Consider the following 19,767-nt stretch of genomic DNA (forward strand, 5'->3'; position numbering starts at 1 on the left):
TCGCTTCTGTGGTGACGCACTTGTTAAAATGTGTGGGCGGCCATAATGGCCCAGGACAGGAAGGGAACTGAAACTTGGTGAAATAAAGCTTTCCTTGTTTCCAGCTTTGTTAGCTGAAACTAGGGCTGAGACACAACACAAGGACTGATGTCAATCATGCTCACTTGAACATGCCATGAGATATTTTAATAAGCTCTGCAGCCCTAATTCTAGCCTTTGTCTCATCAGAGTGTCTCACCTTTATGTAAGACTTTAGGAATTCCTTGCTGAGGTGCTGGTGCTGTGCTGACTTAGAGGTAAAAATATGAGCAAGTCCCTAAACATTGAATTATTCCCTTCCCTTGTCGATGAAAACAGAAAACCTCTCCAGACACCTTTTCTTTCAGAGCATTCCTCTTGCCAGGATGAGCATGAATCAGAAGAACGTAGGTAAAAATCTGAGAATGTGTTCAGTAGCTCAGCGAACATCCATGCTCTGCAGTAGATGTGCTGGAGTCTGTGTTAAACCTTTTTGAAAAAAAGGAAAAGAAAGTGAAAGTCTAGACGCTTGAAATGCTGCCACGTGACTATATTTAGTAAAGGGTTTTCCTAGCTTCAAGGGTATGGTAGAGTTAAATAATTCTTGTGGCCATGAAAGCCACCAGTTGGTTATGAATGAATGCCAGAGAAAGGAAATACATATGGCAGCTGTTTTTCTGTTTATTAAACTAGATATCTTTCTTGAGTCTTGAAATAGAATGACCCAGAAATTATATATTCAATAACAAACCTGTTATGTAGTAACCTATTCAGGCAGAAGAGGGCTGATTGTTCTATTTTTAAACTAGTTCTAGGCTTACATAGGAAGTGTGAAGCAGTAAGGCTGGTAATGCTGAAGACCATGGCCCTGTTGTAAATGCTCATCCTGATGGCTCCAGCGATGGTCTGACTTGGAAGAGTGTGTGCGGAAGAAGATTTAATTCCCCTGAGTGGCTTGATTAATGATGTGTAGAACAAAAAGATAGATTTTTTTATTTAGCCACAAGCTTAAACGCAAAGCAATGTGTAGGTTTGTGCAGTGGACAAGGGCAGCCCCTGTTGTTTGGTGTTTTTATTTTCACATGCAGTACAATTTTCTCTACTCCCTAAAAAAAAAAAAAAAGCTTGAGCATAAATGGTTAAAGAGAAAGAAATTAATAAAATACAATGTGACTCTAATGGCACAGGCAGTTTGTATAGTGCAGTTTGGAATCTGATCCATCGTATTTGATGTAGAGATGTAAATTTTGAACTGTTAAAGAGCGTATGTACCAAGTTAGTTGGCACTGTCCAAACAATTGGTTTTGGTTTTGTGTTTGAGAAGACCAGTTTTCCTCTCTTGATTTCCATCCTGCTGTGTAGATTGTATCAGGAACTAATTTAAAGTACATTAGTAAAATTTACGCTCAGTTGTGTGATGCAGAAGCATGCATATGGTTGTCATCAAATGGTAGCACAGACCAGAGCTTCAAAAAAGTTTGGAATTTGTTGCGGCTCCCAGTGTGACAGAGCTGGATTTGCCTTTTTTTGGGTGGACCTTAACACGCTGTTGAGGTGCTGATGTGCCATACATGACTTACTCCGCTCTGTGCATCTTCACTCACAAATGTCTTTAATCATAAACCAGAAGTTCTACTCTTCTGATGTTTTGTAGCTTAACGGTTAGGCTGAGGTTTTTGTGCAGTTACACCAATTACCGTCTGCGTGCCATGCTTCTGATGAAGAAACACTTCAGTTTATAATTTGGATTTTTGGAATACTTCGTGAATACTTGGACAGTAAACATACTGATCTTGCTTATAGCAATGGGATGGGAAAGCGTCAGATATCTTGCTACATGTATTTATCTGAAATCTCATAGATTGTTCTCTCCAGGTTGAATAAATCACTTGATCTTACATACACTTCTGTTACATCTTTCAAAGCTACAGAGAATAGTCTGACACATCTAAAATCCTGGTAGCAGTCCAAAAATATCCATGCAGCCAGCTGTTTTCAGCTCTTGAGGCAATACATTTTTTCAACATCAGTGAGATTTGTAGGTAGTATCCACAGTGGCAGCAGTGTGTATGTTTGTATGTGAAAAGAAAAAGTGTATCTCCCTATCTTTTTCTATATGTGTGTGTATATGTATTAAATATAAATATGCACACATAGGTACAGGTATTCAGGCACGGGCTTTAAAGCAAACCTGTCAGAGTTCTGTTTCCGTATCAGTCAGCAGATGAATTCAGAAAAAGGTGGTGTTTTTAGCTTGCGTGTTTGCATTTTCTGTAATGTCTGCCTGACTCAGCAGGTGATGGGATGTGTGGAAGGAGGGAGGAGGGCTGCAGTTCCTTCTCTATCTGTAGGTTTAAGAAATCGCTGCTAGCCGTGTGGAGTAATTGCTATGCCTTGCTCCCTTCTAGGCATGTATGCCAAGATAAAGGATTTAACTGCAGTCCTGGTTTCCACTCCCTTAATTTAGGGTAAGAATTGAATAATGCAGGATGACGTTTGTGCCAAGCTTCTGCAAATCTTGTGTGGTACTTGAGAAAGTATGTCTTCATGACCCAAGCATTAGGCTTGTGATTCCAGCAAGATTAAGAATTGCAGTTGCTGATGCTGGTAGTGCTAGCTTCACTTTTTCAGCTTCGGGAGAAATCTGCAGGGAAGATATGATGGTGTAGGAGGAGTTGTTAGCTGTTGTTGTGCACTGTCTGTTCTGCATGGGAATTTTGGCAGCAGGCTGTGCCATGTATCAAGTCCTGCCTTGCTCATTACAGGACCATCGTTTTTGCTCATTCCTCCCTTTTCTCTGCTTTAGAAAATCTATTTTCTGTATAGAACTTTTATTTTTAATGAATTTCAGGAAATGCTTTGAGACGAAAGCATGGCTTGCTGCTAATTAAACTAACAGTGGGTTCTGACAGTTAGGTGGATGGTGTGCTTCACAAAACTAGAAATTTTTCATTTAAAAAAAAAAAAAAAATCTGGAAAAGCACCAAAGCATTCTTCTGTTGTACCCTAGCAGTGCTGATTGTGGTTTATTTTTTTTAATTCTGAAAAATTTGGACTTACTGGAAAGGTCTGTGGCAGTAAATCTTCCTTATTCTGTTAGACCAATCCAGTCTGTGTTATCAGCTGTAACTGCTATATGTATTTCTTTTAAGCTAAACTTTTTTTGTAAAGGTAGTGGGAACCAGCTGTTAAGATCAGATCTTTATCCTAATGCTCTCTAGAACAATGTCAGTGCTGCTTCTAGATTGAGAATTAATTGCTTTATAGGGTCACGACAGAAAGACTGAGAACTAAATGGATGGGGAAATTTGTTCTACTTCTCACCCAAAAGATACATTTCTAGGGTACGATTGGCCTGCTGATGAAGCTTCTTAGCACAAGCACAGTGATTCCCATGACACTTTATGGGGAAATACTAGTCTCTACTCAGGAACTGTAGGAAGCAGCCACATACATGCAAATACTCAATGTTGAAAGACTTAAAATACTGCGTCATGCCTGGTTTGGCAGTGCTGCTGCTTGGAGGAAAGGGCCACCGGCAGTGCCTGCAGTGGGAGGTGTCCTACAACGCCTTGCTGATCTGCTTGTACTGTAGCCTTGATCACAGGGTTTTGTAACAAAATCCAACATGATGAGTAATTGTGATTTTGCACTTTATCTCATTCCTCTGTTTCGTACTGCTTGTTTCTGAGAAGTGAGGGAAGAGAGCAGAACACATTGTTTTCAGGTATAAAGCTCGTTGTATTCTGCAAAACAGGATGTCTCCACACTCCCTCCAAGACCTGTTTTATAGGGGAAAGGTAAATAAACTGGGTACTCGGATGGTCCCTGATGAATGATGCAAGCATTTCTCTGCATGTGCTTTTCCAGTGGAACAGATCTTTTCTTCCAGCAGTGCTGGGTGAAGCTGGTAGCTGGGGCCTGAATATAAATAATCTGACTATTGGTACACTGTGGGGGAACGACATCTGTGTAAGGGGGGGGAGCAAATGTTCACAAGGGAGAAAATTTTCATCGTTTTATGTGTAAAGCCACTTTATTGTCTGTTAAGTGGCTTGGTTTTATTTGATATAGTTAATAAGCAGTTGGTTCCTATGTTAGCCACACATCAAACCTAGTCTGTGTTCAGTGGTTAAATAGTGTTAGCCCAGAGAGGGAAAGTAATTTGATGTTCTCTTAGCATGTTGAACATGCTGTATTTATCTAATTGTGCATTCAGTTTAGGTTTCATTTCAGGCTGTAGTGGGCGTTTGAGTCATCACTCTCCGTAGTTTGATCCTATTTGCCAGATTTCAGGAAGTCTTGCATCCAACTTGAAGGAATGTATGTAAGCCCTGAATAGAAATGCTAGGAATAGGAAATTCAACCAAATCTTTCCTGGATAAACTGCTTTTAAAGTAATATTCCTAAAAAACCTTTGCTTCACTCCAGGAACAAAGAAGAAAATACAATAATGAGGAGGGATCATCTTAGCTTCCATTCTCTGGCTCGTAAACTGTTTTTTTGAAGGTTGTAATGCTTCTCCCTTAGCGTGTTTTTCAGCCTTGGCTTTAATATTAAAACTCACTGTTCTCTCTTCCACAGTATTTGATTCTGAAACTTGAAAGACCTGCCATAGTCCAGAGCATCACATTTGGCAAATACGAGAAAACGCATGTCTGCAACTTAAAGAAGTTTAAAGTCTTTGGTGGGATGAATGAGGAAAACATGACAGATCTCTTATCCAGGTAAGATGTGATTTCATCAGCTACGGTGATCATAAAGGCTGGACCAAAATGCTCTTCCCCTCTGCTCCCAAGCAAACACATGGCTAACAGAGCTGTGGCCGTGATCCTGCAATTAGCTGCCCTTGTGTTTATGGTCAGGTCAAAGAGCAGCAATCCCAACAGTCGCTCCAGGAAGCCTTCCTTATTCTGCTCTAACCACAGAGGATTTGCGGAGAGCAAATTCCTGGGGATTTGGAAGAGCTGAGAGCAGGGTGCAGTGTTGCTGGATTGCGATTCTTTTCTTCTGTGTGCTTGAGGCACAAGGGAAATGATTTGCCCATGTGTGGGTAACTTAAAGTAGCTTTTAAAAGCCCAAGTAACCTGCCTATGTCAAGAACCTTGTTGCAGCTGTAAAGCTCTGAACTAGTCAGCTGCTCTGCCTTTTCTGAAATGGGTAAATAAACCAAAGAAGCGAATACAAACCCCGTGTTTTCCTTTGTTTAGTTCGATTTGGTAGTTGTACTGATAGGGACTAAAGAAAGAGCCTTTTGGCTGTTCAAGCTATCTAGAGCTTCCGAGTAGTTGCTAATGTAAATTTGTAAGGGCCTTTTAAGGAGTCGTCTGGTTCAGAAAGGGAAATGATATTTAAATATCTAGGAGTACAAGAGAAATGAGTAGCAAGAACTAGTCTATTTTTGGAGGCCTACAGAAGGAAGGTCTACCTCCGGGGAACGTATGGGTATACCTCATCCGTAGTCAAGCAGAATAGCCATGGAGAAACACGGGAGGTTCACTGTTGCATGTATCCTTCAAGACCATATAGAAACTAGCCTCAGCCCTTCCCACCCTTTTGCCCTCTTCAGATACACCAGTCTTACAATTGACTTTATTGCTCCTAGAATTACAGGGGAAGAGGTCTTAGTAGCATAGTAATTATTGATATCCAATGTCATTTCGCTTGTACTGAAGTTTAATAAAAATTCTTATTTTGGGACCTGTACTTGCATCTTCAGTAAAAATGGACTTAAGATTTTTGATAAATTATACTAAATATTTGATATTGTTATAAAGTAATGCCCATAAATGGACCATAAAGCACTTCAGCACTGTGATAATTCTGAGAGCTGGTCCATCTCCCTCTTGAAAATGGAAGAGTGCGGTTCAGGCAGATCAGTTGCTGAAGTCCCAGGGTTACAGGCGCAGACAAGCAGCACTGATCCAATGTCAGTTCCCTCCTGAAACCACCAGCCAGTGCTGCCTCCCAGGGTGATACAACATGGTGGATAGCAGTCCAGGCATTGGTCCAGCATGCGTACTTATGATTCATAGTAATATGAAACAAGCTTCGCATTTCAGGCATGACCTAGATTGCGTTTATTAGCTAGTCCTAAAATACAAGGTAAGATTTAGTAACCTTATTTATTTTTTCCCACAGTGGCTTAAAGAATGATTATAACAAAGAAACATTCACCTTGAAGCATAAAATTGATGAACAGATGTTCCCCTGTCGATTCATTAAGATAGGTAAATGCATTTTTTCAGCATTCTGAGTAGAAAATAATCTCTTATACTTGTGCCAGTCTTGGCACTTGTGACTTCATTGTACTCAGGCAAAGTATCCACAACAGCTATTCCATTTCATGATTTTAGGCTGGTTAGATTGGAACACAGTGAAGTCCTGTTACTAAGAAATAATAGCTTCATAAGTTAAATCTTGGGGAATGAAAGTGAAATACAGTAATTTTCAGAAATAGTTGTTGAGTCAACTAATTGCTGGAGAAGCTGCTTACTGTCCTACTATAAATTGCTATATAGAGCTTTAAAAAAAAATCATTAAGCTAAATACTGGTAAAAGTTTCAACATTAACAACCCTGGAGTTTGAAAAGAATTTTGAAGTCTTTTGTTCTCGAACATGCTTGCAACACATAGAGCAGCAGCATAAGCCTTTCTTGTTTTCTTCCTGCTACTCTAATCATTATGTCTGTGAGGATGGGCTGAGAGAGTTGGGGGTGTTCAGCCTGGGGAAGAGAAGGCTCTGGGGAGACCTTAGAGCGGCCCCCCAGTACTTAAAGGGGGATACAGGAAAGGTGGGGAGGGACTTTTTACATGGGCATGTATGGGCATCCCATAGGGATGGGATGAGGGGAAATGGCTTTAAACTGAAGAGGGTAGATTTAGTGAGACACTGGCACAGGTTGCCCAGAGAAGCTGTGGCTGCCCCCTCCCTGGAAAGGTTCAAGGCCAGGTTGGACGGGGCTTTGGGCAACCTGGGCTGGTGGAAGGTGTTGCTGCCTGTGGCAGGGGCGTGGGACTAGATGATCTTTAAAGTCCCTTCCAACCCAAACCATTCTGTGATCTCTGGCTAAAGATGACATCCAGGGGCAAAGCAGAGTTACGCCTGGTGATGTCTAGTCTTGTTTCTCTGGTGAAGCTTGGTAACGGGGGTGCCGACAAAGGCTGGTTATTGTGACTTGTGATGGGAGCAGGTGGGGATCTCTCTGCCTTGCTTCGTGCAGGCCAGAGAGAACAAGTGTCTTACAGTGGCCATCAGTGTTACGGGTTGGATTTAGGCCAAGAATTTAGAGCCTTTCAGCTTTACGTACCTCGGTAAATTTATCTTCCCCTTCCTACCTACTGAGAAAGTGAAAGAATGACTGGTTTTAAACTAACTGGTTAAGGTTAAAAATAGAGCAAGGAGGTAGTTGCAGAAAATTGAGATAAGAGCCTGTTGACTAATTTAGATGGATTTAAGAGTGTTTTGAAGTGTTGGGTAATTCCTTTGCCCAGACTTGGATGATAGTGGCTGCACAGGGGCTCCCCTCGGAGCCCTTTGCTCTTGTGTCTACACAGCTTTCTGAATCTCCTCTCATGCTTGCCTGAGGAATTGAAAGCCTCAGGCTGGGAATCAAGTAATCATTTGTGTGCCATAAATGGTGGTGTTTCCCTTTCCTAGAGAAGTGGAGAAATTGGTTGTTCATTGGATTTGTTTTTGGCTACATCTTTTGAAAGCATCTGTAACACTTGGCTTTAGGAAGCCTCAAGAGGAGCTGAGGAGTAGTTAAAGGTTGACTACATCAGGAAAGCTAAATTGCTTTTTGTTTTCTTTTTTTTTTTTTTTTTTTCCCAAATCGTATTCTGAAGCTTCCTGCATTAGGTTTTTGGGAAATGTTATTTTTCAGTGGCTAAAAACCAGCAAGTCGTTGCTGGAGGGCTAAAGGGCTGAATGGAAAGATTACAAGCTACTTCTCTGGATTTGTAAATTGTGGTCCAGCAAAATGTATTCTGATGTTATAAACTGTAACAGTAAGTTGAAACTTGTTAGGAAAGCGCCACGCTGCTTAATTTCTACTATCAGGATTTTTTCTCTGACATGACATGAGTAGTATTAATAGTTACATGGCTTGTTTTGTTGAGATGGGTTCCTTATGGAGCAGTAAGCATTCAGCGTTTTATGTATTAATATTAGATTTGTATTTAACTGTCACTTGCTCACCAGTTACGTCTTGAGTTTTCCTTTTTAGCTATATCTGTAGACTTTTGTGTCTTGAAGCTATCTTCTATGAAGGAATTCCTGTGCTAGGACAAACTAGACTGATCTTTTCACCAAAACCCACTAAAACCTCCAGTTGATGGCTAGCCTAATTTTGTTTATGAAGTTGTGAGAGTGGTGTTTTGCTGTGAAACAACTGCAAAACGATGTTACGAAATTCTGTTATTTTTCAGATTCACAGCTTGAATATGTTTTCAGTTTGTTAAAATTTCCAAGCTGCTAGCCAAAGTAACTCAAAATTCGAAATACCGTGCTGTGTTCCTTGTAATGCTGCCAGTAAACATGAGGCCAAAATTTGCCCTTTTGGACTTTTAGAGACTGACACCACAAAAGTTACTGCTATCAGTGAGGTCTGTGTATTTGGGGAAAGCGTTAGTTCGGCAGCGATTTGCATCAAGCGTTTGCTTTATAATTCTGCAGATAAGTATACTGATCTATACACCACTGTCAATGACACAGTAGTGAGGTTTATATGGTGAGACAGAAGGAACGTGACATGGGTAGATCCGTGAGAGGGGAAAATACTGCCTACAACTTCCATTGCTCACGTATTAGAGGAACTTTCAGGTTCGTAGAAAGCAGAAAAAAATAACTTCTCCTTTTGTCAAGAAAAGACTTGCACTTCTTTTAATTAGTTCAGCTTAAGTTCCTTAGCACTGAAGTGCCCAGTTGTGCAGGCTTTTGACCTACTTGACAACTAATTTTTACATCTCATGTAGCACCTCGTTAAAGAACTTGGAAGGGGGAAGAAGGTATATATCTGGACAAAATATCAATAATCTCTTTAATGTCTGTGAGCTTTGTTTCTGGCTCTGTTTTTGTGGTTACTCAGAACAGAGATTATTCTTTGTACGGTGTCCTTGAAAGCAGAAGGTGTTGTAAAGACTGATTGCCATGACAGAGTTTGAAGAAATGCTGGGTGTAATTCTCATGCCAGTTTGTTACTCGCATGGGAGTTACTAACTAGGCTTCAAGATTTTTAAGCTTTGGTGTGATAGAAATGAGCAGTACTTTCTTTATGGATGTTTCTTGCCTGTTTACAAATGTATGCCGTTTGTGTGTCTACTGCCTGAGGGACACGGAAATTAGTTTGAGAGAGGTATTTGCAATTATTATACCGTGTTTAATGCCCCTCCTACTATCCTCTGTAGTATACGTGGTTGCGGTCCTTGTCTAGGAATAGCTTTGGATTATTGAGAAATATCCTCTAAAATCATCCTTGTTTGAATAAAGAACTGTTTTAAGTGACCTAAATACCTTCTGCTTCTGTTAAAGGGATATTGATTTTTTTATTATTATTTTTTTCCACTTCTGGGCACCTCTTGCTATGGAGTGACAGTTCAACTGGTCTGGACAGTTAATGTGTGTTTCAGGATGTAGATGTAGCAAAAAAAACCACGCTGAGCTTGGCTTATGGTAAAAACTGGAGGAGTACTGAGGCTTTAGGCTTCAGATTCAGCACCTTTAACCGTAGTGTATTTCCACCTCAAAGATGTGTGTGCGGGGAAGAAAGCAACATAGCAAAGAGTAGATGGCATAAGGTATGGCCTCTGTGAATGTACTGCAAGATAGGGTGTACACTGATTTTTGGAGGGGGACATTTCTCAGCTCTTGCAGAGGCTCTAGTAGGTTTGTGTTTGCCTAGGCTGTGGTGTGAAATCTGAAGTGGGTGAAGAGCAGGACAAATAAAAACCAGCTGTTGGGAGATCTGAAAAGAGAGAGTTGCACCCAGAGTCCTAGACTGCTGCCACCACCAGACTTTGTGAAAAAATAAAAAATGAGATCTGTGTGTCACACGGATAAGTAATGCTTATCACCGTTTGTGTGACTGTTGCTACTTCCCTGCTGCACTTAGCATCTCCTTGTTCCAGGTCTAAGTTAGATTGTGGCTGCTCTACAATGAGATTTGTCTAAAGAGCCAGGTGCAGCTTTGAAGGCTTCAAAAAGGAGAGAGCAGCAGAAAGAATGAGAAGCATCTCCTTCCTGTAGTCTGGGAGCCAGCGAAGAGGTTCAAAAATGGGGAGGTGATCCAGCAGAACACTTGGTCTTTGCCAAGGCAATAGAAATCATATTACAGTTTAAACTCTTACTTTTGTTTCTTTTCATACTCCTGTGTGTTTAAAAAGACGAAATTCAGTTTTCTCTGCCTGCGCAGCTCTGCATTCCCTACACAATGTCTGTGTTTTCCTTAAAGTAGATGATTGTACCGTGAAAATCTTGATGTTTAAATCACCATTTCTGGTATTTTGTTTCTTTCATGTAAGCAAGACTGTTGAACGTTCTGAGTTAACTTGGGGAGAAGTGTTAGCAAGTTGATGGCTGTGCATTTTTTTGTGGTGATAACTACCCAGGATTCTTCGCATGTCCTGATAAGTCTTTCAGGCTGTAGTTGGCTACCAAGACAAGAGAGTGAATTGTTAAATTTTTTTCAGCAGAAGTTGGTTTACGTTCTGAGCAGAACTACTGAAAAGAAACAGAGGTGGACATCCCTGTTGTTTTTTTCTGGAATGAGGTGGGAAGGTGGTTAATACTTAAGTTTGGTTTTTCACCCAGTAAGCTCAGTGTTAGGAAATTTGGCCTCAGGTTCACAATCAGGAAACTTACGGTCTTGGTCCATTTGAGGTGGTCTGTGGTTTGGTTCAGGGTTTAGGTGCAATAAACTGATGGATAGACTTTGATTCTTTATAGTTGAGCAAATACCAAATTTAACTTCGGTTTGGTCTTGGTCTGTGTGTTCAGGTCTGAAGACAGATCAAAGGTGTTACCCTTATATGGAGGATTTTGTTAGTCTCATGCCTTAATACGTGGGATATCTGGAATTTGTGTACTCGGATTTAAAAGTAGTGATGTTTTACGGTATTAAGGTACCATATTGGCAGAACTCATCTTGTGCAGAGGACAAAACTAAGCAAAAAAAGTTTATTGGGCAGAGCATATGCGGTGTGGATGGAAGACAGGTGACTCTTGTTTTTTCTGTCCAGTTCTCTTCTCTCCTGTCTCCACAAACACACACATACTAGGAACTGCTCTGAAAGCATCTTGCTTTGTATGCTGAACAGTTAGGTAGAAAGAAACTGTTTGAACAGGATGATTAGAGATCTGTAACATGTAACGTATCTCCTTATGGATATTAAAATCAGTTAAGAATTGCATATTCAAAGCCTCTTTGGATCTTTTCTAAAAATCACTTTTCTTCATGACTGTTCCCAGAAGTTGTCATCAGTCTTTAGCAATAGGTTTGGAGAAACACCCTTTAAAATTTAGAAAAATCATGTGTTTGAACATATGCTTTGTGCCCAAACACATTGCAGAAAAATAATAGATCGATCTTGTTTGAAGTATAAATACTTAAGAACCTTTAAGAGCTCAGGAACAGCTTTAAGACAAATTTTGGTTTTTATTTCCTCAAGGAGTAGGTCAGAAAACCCTTAGTTCAACAAGTTAATCTCGGTGGTATTTCATAGTGGTTTGAAAGACAACAAACAATTTCTCTGTGGCAAAAATAGTTTCTGTGGCAGGGGGGGAAGTAGTAGACTCCATGCTGTTGCTGGTCTCTCCTCATTCATCTCTAATGCTATCTTTTCCTGTTTATCACTTATGGTCAAATAAAAAGGAAACAAAAGTATTTGAAATGAAATCACTTGATTTCACTGCAGTTTTAAGGAGTCAGAGTTCATGCAAAAGTTTTCTGGGAGTTGGAGCTGCTTCAAAAACCAGAACCAAGACTTAACTGCAGGTTAATCAATAGATCAGTGCAAGACACAGAGTGGTAGAGAAGCCTTAGGTGAGAGGCTGCAGTGTCTTTTAGTATTTTAAGTCTGTCTGTTCCAATATACAGATAAAACAGTGTTAGCAAAAAAACTGCACAGATTTAAGTTTTTTTTTTAAAAAAAGATAGAGTTTTTAAATTGGAAACTGACAGTTTTCCCTCCCTCCCTCCTCCACAACTTGCAGACGTTACTAATTTTGTAAAAATTTAAAATACCCAAGCTTCTTGTCTTCACCATTAGGGAAAATAATTGTTGCTGACAAATGTGGAAATAAATGTACTATGAGGAGCAAATACTGTCGCTAGTATGCTCGTGATTCCCATCCATGTCAAAGCTTGTTGCCTCTTTGAGCTGTTTTAAATGATAGTATTTTTGTTCTTTTGTTGAAAGCCAGCTTCTGCTTTGTAATGATCTGCTGTGTTAGTGTTGCTCGGCACAGTTTGCTTTAACGTGACAACTTTACTTTAACGTGCTTTAAATGACAACTTTAACGTGATGTATTTGGTAATTTTCCTAAGCTTACTTAAATGAACTAGAATTTATGTCGAATATGGAATTTTGTGTGACCTTTAAAAGCATTCTGTTGAAATAGTACTATGTTTAGCCTGATGAGACTAATGCACTGGTCGGTTGATGTTTATGCATCCTTTTTCTCCTTTTCCTTTCTTCTCCAGTTCCACTCTTATCCTGGGGACCTAGCTTCAATTTTAGTATCTGGTATGTTGAACTTAATGGCATTGATGATCCAGATGTGGTCCAACCGTGCCTCAACTGGTACAGCAAGGTAGGCCTGCATTTTAGATGCCTGTTTGAAGACTTGCAGTCTCAGAATCTTGTGAAACTTCTCTTACTGGAATTACATGACCTTTTCATTCCTTGAATATCAGCTATTAAAACAACAAACACGCATAGTTAAAACTCAAAGCGCATGGCTGACTTCCACTCTTAAGTGAATCTTTTTGAATTGTATCTGCTTTTTCTCTTGGAAAAAAACCAAAACAAAACAACCACAAAACACCTCCAAAAAATCCCAAAACCACCATCTCCAAAAAAAACCCCTAACCTGCTAGGGAGACATCACAAGAAAAACATAAAGGAAAGGAACACTGAGTCAAAGGGGACAATATTAGTAAAACAGTATTTGAATTGGAAGGGAAATGAATCTTAACAAAACCAGATTCCGTTTCTCCCTCTTCTAGCTTTTTGATTAGTCATTCTTTACCATACCAGTCCTTCTGTAGAGCTGTATGTGAACCTAGAGCCCTTTGGGTTACATAAGGAACTTTTATTACAAGGTATAAAAATGAGCTTGTTTTAAAGAGAATCCATGTTGGTGTCGTTCCTGTTGCAGCTCCTTATACTTCTAATGTTTCTCTCTTGCTGTCTTTTTGCTGAATACTTTGGAGCAGAGGGGAGCTGATGCCACTGGACTGTGAGATGAGATGATTTATGCTGTTTGTCATTGTGATAGACAGAAAGTTCAAAGGGTTCTAAACATCATTTGTATAAACTGTATTTGAGTACAACACATGCCTCTCCTGTGGGAGGGAAGTGCACATCGACAACCAGAATTCATTTTGTTGCTGCTTTTTATGCATAGATCTTCTGGAACAATTAATGAAATTCATATTGTGTTGCAGAGAAGACATCCTTCCCAGCTGAATAAGACTAAGTAGTGGAGCAGCGTATCTCTGCTTCCAGAAGGAAAAACTTAAAAGGGTATAAAGATTGTGTTTGGTAGTACTGAGACTCCCTCAGCAGTTTATGGTGCTGCCAGTGTGGTAAAGAAACCTCGTGGCCCTGCTGTCTGGCTCCTGTGCGTTTATACTAACATCACAAGCTTCTTCCTGGAAGATTTAAAACCAGCACTGAGAGTCACAGTGGAAGTTGCCTGTGGCTGCTTTATGATTCAAGTGTTACTGCAGTCTTTAGTCTGCTGACTGCTGATGTCCGGTTCTGAAAAGTCCAGTTGACGGAGGCTGCTGATAGTTTTCTGTGCTTCTTTCTGCTGCCTCTGCCCGTGGTGGTGTTTCTGGCATTTTTGACCACTTGCTGCAACCAGGAAGCTCTGATTTTTATTTTGTTTTGGTCAGGAGCCATCTGATGATGATGTCAGCATCTGTTTTGTTCCATCTTATCCCATGGAATCGACACTTTTAATGGTCAGCATGTATGTAGTGACAGCTTCTTCAAGGGGTGCCAGCATTGTTCTTCTAAAGCTTGGAGCCCTAAAGCAGCAAGGCAGAGACTTAGTCATGACTGTTTGGGCTCTACTAGGATCAGTTGCCAAGTTATTGGTGATGAGCACATGTCTCGCTGACGTCCTCCTCTCTCACAGTCCTGAGAGGCCGCTGTTGCTGGATCCACGTAGGAGGATATGTGTTGACCCATATTTGGGGAAAGGCAGAAAAGTTGACCCGTTTCTTCCAGTTCTTTCGAGATGGTGTGCATTTTTTTCATGCATATTCTTGGAAGTCTCTAAGACTTTGAAATCTAATAATTCTTTATTGCCTGAGACATCGGATGAAATTGCCCATCCTTTTTGTTGTGTGTGCTTCAGCCAACAAAACCTCCCATTCCTGAAGGGAGAGGAGTTGAGGGTAACAGATAAGGACTCCAAGCAGCAAGCATGCTCCTCACTTCCCTCCCTACTGCTTTTTCCTTGCTGTCCAGCTCAACCTACTGCCTCCTGCAAGCCTTCCCACTTTGCTTTTATTGAAGAGTGGGCATGCTTCAGCGACGAAGAAGTGGCAGTTTATCAATGGCTATCGCTGTTGGTTTTGATAATGAGTGCTTCAATATTTTTAATTCTACTAGTATATTTGACAGTGTTAATACAGTCTCATGCTCTTGTTATGTTGTTAACCATCGGAATTATTTACAGCTTCAGATCAAAGCTTATTATTTGGGTTGTCATCTCTTTAAACCTGTATGACAGCATTTAAAAAGGAGGCTTTCACATACTTTTTATACACTTTTTTGCATTAAAAAAAGTTCTTACATTTAAATTCCGAAGTGCTCTTACGGTGTCACTTAAATACAAACTTTTATACTGCATTAAGTGGCCAACCTGTATTCAACAGGCCTTTCATGTTTCTATAAGTCAAGTCTATCAGTCACAAGAGGCTCAATGGAAATACGCCAAGTCTGAATTTTGTCTGATGTCTAAACTAGAGGAGCTGAAAGTGCAGAAGCTGGTTATTACTGGTGCTCAGCTATCCTTTTGCTTGCTATCCCTTTGAGCAGCAAAGAATCTAATGTGGTTTTGGCCCTGACTGATATAAGTGAACATTTGCTTAAAGACAGCAGCTTAGGTGTCTCTTAGGGGAAAAAAAGTTTTTTTTTTTTACTCTCCAGTTGTTCTGTAAAACTCTGTTTTAGCTTTAGTATTCCTTTGCCACAGTCTTGCATTTTTATCTGTACGTGTCCTTGGCCTTTTTCATGTGGGCTGGGAACTGATTTTCTAAAAATGCGTAGTTCTGGCTATTTGCAGCTGTGAAATACTGATGGATTAAGAACTAAAAATATAGTACATGGCCGTGTTTCTTTTTAGCTGCTTCAGTTTGAGATTCTCGCTATAGAGCCATTATTTCAAGAACGCTAATTTTTGTTGAATGTCAGTGTTAGTTCCAGGTTTTCAAAAACATTCTGTTTGTTTGAATACCATAAACTTCTCTTTTAATAGTGGTGTCCGTTTAGGAGTAAAATCTGTTGTCTAATTTGATCAGTTTTATAGATGCTTAAAGTTACATTTGATTTTTACCACAGTAGATGTGTGTTAAAGATGGAAATTGAGATTTTTTTTTTTTCTTTAATGCCTTAGACTTTAGGTTTGAAGAGTCTATTTATAATAAGCTGTTCTGCTACTTATCAATTTAAAAATCTGTGTTACTTATGCATGTTGTTAGCAGCTTTGAAAACGCAGTGGATGATTTGGTGGGTTAACAGCACAAGCTGTAGCTCTTACGCAGAGTTTACTATTTCCTCATGTTTCCGTGCCTGGGTGTTTGATCCAGCGTGGGTTTCTCTAGCTTTTCTCACCCCTTCCCACAGCTGAGTGGGAAATGGGCAGCTTTGGCTCACCTGTGGTATGAAAGCAGGGGTTCTGCTTCAAGATGCACGGGAGTATTTTGAAAGTAAAACTTTGGCGTGTGTGTAAATCCTTGCTGCCGTTGATCCGAAACCCTCACAAACCCACAGGATTTGGGATCAGCCCAGACTTCTGCCTTTCCATTGCAGGAGCAGTGGTCACTGCAAGTACTCCTATTCTCATAGTTTGTGTGGTGTTTTTTTTTTTTTTTCTTCTGCTTCTAGAAAAGCTGTGACCTACTTACTCTTCTAAATTATTTTGTTATATAAGAGTCATACAATCAAATTATGTAACGCTGATAGCGAAGGCTTTTTCCTGCTCTGTACTTTGTGTAGGCCTCCAACAGCAGGGCCAAGCAGATGGGGGGAAATAATGGTCACTCCAGAGATCTGGGACACTGTGCACTCCCTTCTTGTATGCTTATTAAATTGACTGATACCAAGTTGTATAATTTCTATACTGTCGGAAAGTAAAACGCTTGCACAGCTTGTCATGATTTTCCTATAGTGTTCCCTTGCAAGCTCATGAGTAGTTTATGTGAAGAGTATATAAGGGATCCTGCTGCTGTGTCCAGACAGGTTCACAGGTAGTGCCCAGCAGCACTAGTAAAAGAAAAATCTACATGTCTCATAGGTTTTCTTGTGTTCCAGTAGTACCGCGAACAGGAAGCCATTCGCCTTTGCCTAAAGCATTTTCGTCAGCACAACTACACCGAAGCTTTTGAGTCGCTGCAGAAGAAAACAAAGATTGCTCTGGAGCACCCCATGTTGACAGACCTGCACGACAAACTGGTATTGAAGGGGGACTTCGATGCTTGCGAAGAACTGATAGAAAAAGCTGTGAATGGTAAGAGAATCGGAGGGGTCTGGTATATTAATTTAAAAACCACATTGAAACAGTACTGCTTTGAATGTTAATGTACTTAGTAGTAGAACTGGCTAGACCACTGTTTCATACCTCGTGTGGTGTACTGTCAGCTTTTGGGCTTGTGGGTATGTGGATGATGAAGGCTAAAAATACAGTCATGAAATCTCTTACCACTGCTAGATACTTTTGGAGTCTCTTTCCCCCAGAGATGACTACGCGGTGCACTTGAGGGGGTAACAATAAGTTCGTGGAAGTGGCTGGCAAGCTGAAGGTGGGCTTGACTATCAGAAAAGTCACTGGAGTGGTGAGCAGGGAAGCATAAAACTTGAGTTCTCAGTAGTGATCTGTATCATGGTGTCTGGTTAGAGCTTACCATCTAGTTGGAGTTTCAGCAGAAGTTTTCGGTTGTATTTGAATGAGAATTCTGTCTTTGCTCGTGGGGAAAATACTCCTTGGAGAATGGTATAGAAGTCGTGGTGGAGGCAGAGCCTGTTTTCCCTTGTGGAGCAGGGTGTTGGCAGCCACTTTCGTTTTAACTACTATTAATTTTTTACTTGGAAACTGTCAGTGTAGAAGCACTGTGTATAAACAGCTCTTGGCTCCTAAAATGGGGGAGATGTACTGTCTGTTGATAGAATGGGATACAAAAAGAGTTGGGTGATTGCACTCAAGTGTCTCCTGAGACCTGTGCAGTGGTTTTGGATCACGGTCTGATAAAAGCAGAGGTGCTGGTGACTGTGGGTGTAGTCAAGAAGCACTATGTGCAGACAGTTTTTATGGGAAACTTGTACTAGCTGAAGAGAACCTTGTCTGATGCCAAGAGAGTTAGGGGCTTAGTGGACCAATTTCATGGATGTCTGACACCAGAGATGTTTTTTTCTAATTCTGGGCTAATCAGTCATTTTGTAATACCTTGTGGATAGATGCCAGCATACCTGCTTGACTACATCAGTGTGGTTTGTACCACTCAAGTTGGAAGTGGTTCTCAGGATGTGATAGCAATGATAGCATTAAAATTAGGGTTTGACTTCCATGAAAATCCATCTTTTTGTGAAGAAGCTGTCCAACTAAGCACAATGTTAGGGAGCTTATTGCACCGGGTCATTTAAAAACGGCAGTAAATGGCTTTCCACGGGTTTTGGCTCAAGGTTTCTTGACTGTATAGATAGAACAGCTGAGCTCTGCCCTGCGCTGAGCTCTCTGAGCAGCTCCAAGCCTTGAGACTGAGAGTTGCCAGCGTTCATCCTCACCCTCCTGAGTGTTTTCTGTCCTCCTGAGACAACGTAGTGTTGTTGGCTGGGATGGGAGCGTGAACAGCTTCCTGCAATGCAGGGGCATTTTGCAACTGGCAGCTTCCTCCTGAATCTTAAGGGCAAGGGAGGGTTGCAGGATGAGAAAGCAGCAGGGAGCTGTGGCTGGCTGTTCCTGTCTCTGCAGTGTTTTTCAAAGACACGAGTGCCTGGCGGGAGCTGATGTGCCCACCAATATGAGACGGGATCTGCTGAGAGCCGGAGGAGTACAGTATGCTGCTGGTGATGATTTTATCAATGCATTGGTCTGCTGCCTTGGCTGTGGCTTACTCTCGTCAGTGCCTAGAGGCTGTCCTCTTTCCACTTCACTGCAGGCTGTAGTAGAAACTATTTCTTCAATGGAATTTCAGTAGAAGTCTAGAATGTGCTGAAAAATTTCCCTCAAAAATGGACTTTTTTTTTTTCTTGGGCACTAAATGGAGTGAATGTTTGTACTTTTTTTTAACTGTTAGATGTTAATTTCTTTTACTACTTAATATTTAACGTACTGAGTTTATTCTAGCCAGCAGTTTTTGCCTAGAACTTGAGCTGATGCGGTGTTTCTGTTTCCACTTATATGTTGAGAGTGGGTTGCTGCCTGTAGCGCTCAGCGTTTCCAGGTGTGGAGGTACTGGCAAAGGACTTGCCTGGTAGAAAACTGTAGGTCTTGCCTTGTACTGTCTGACAAATGGGCACTTGCTTCTTGTCAGATTTGATGTAAACAATCCTGCTTCCCCGGTTCTTGTAATCATGTCCCATTTTGGAGGCAGAGGAACTCAGCATCGCTTAAACAAACTAGAGAAATACGCTATAGCTTCTTTTATCGGTCTTTTGTTGTTCCAGCAAGTACAGAAGCAAGTATTTCTGGTAACAGACCGTGGATAACTTAGCAGGAGAGTCTTCAAGTAGCATCATTAAGTTTTATCACTGCTTCTGAGGGACAGAATAACATGTGTGAGGATATTTATGTTGGTTCCTTTTAATCCGGCACCTGACTAGCTGAAGTTAAATGTCAGTGTATACATCTCCCATTGCTCTGTTGCTCATCATTAATGGTTTTGCTTGTCTTTGAATACATTAACCTTCCTTCCCCCATCCTCCTGCAGTTCTTTATGCTGTCTTCAGCTTTTGTACCCATTTAAAGCTCTGTTGCCTCGCAGCACCCTTCAGAGAGAAGTGCTATCCATCCTGACACACTAAGGTTGTATCCCATATTTGCTTTAAGCTGACACAACTGTGGGTTTTTACTAACTGGGTCAATCCTGCCCTTACTCAGGACATTGTGTCCCCTGGCCCCTCGCTTGCTGGCACTGGTGCTCGTGCTGCCACATGGGAAACCAGGTCAGGGAGCTGATTGGGCTGTGCTGGGGGGAGAGGATAGGACAAACCTCTTCTGATACCTACAAAAAACCCAAAACTGCAGCTGGAATAGTTTGTCCAGAGTTACACAAGAGGACAGTCAAGTCAAGGTGTTGA

General features: G+C 40.9%; 1 protein-coding gene across 1 annotated transcript in view; it reads left to right on the top strand.

Annotated features, from left to right (window-relative positions):
- Nucleotides 1-19,767, top strand: part of MKLN1 (muskelin 1) — a 99,140-nt gene that overhangs the window by 17,546 nt on the left and 61,827 nt on the right. Inside the window, exons 3-6 of the mRNA XM_074903532.1 lie at nt 4,603-4,745; nt 6,160-6,248; nt 12,720-12,829; nt 16,789-16,981. Coding sequence (XP_074759633.1) covers nt 4,603-4,745; nt 6,160-6,248; nt 12,720-12,829; nt 16,789-16,981 — 535 coding nt within the window. The remainder of the gene's footprint in view (nt 1-4,602; nt 4,746-6,159; nt 6,249-12,719; nt 12,830-16,788; nt 16,982-19,767) is intronic.

Source organism: Athene noctua, chromosome 3 (assembly GCF_965140245.1).
Source record: "Athene noctua chromosome 3, bAthNoc1.hap1.1, whole genome shotgun sequence".
Classification (NCBI taxonomy): domain Eukaryota; kingdom Metazoa; phylum Chordata; class Aves; order Strigiformes; family Strigidae; genus Athene; species Athene noctua.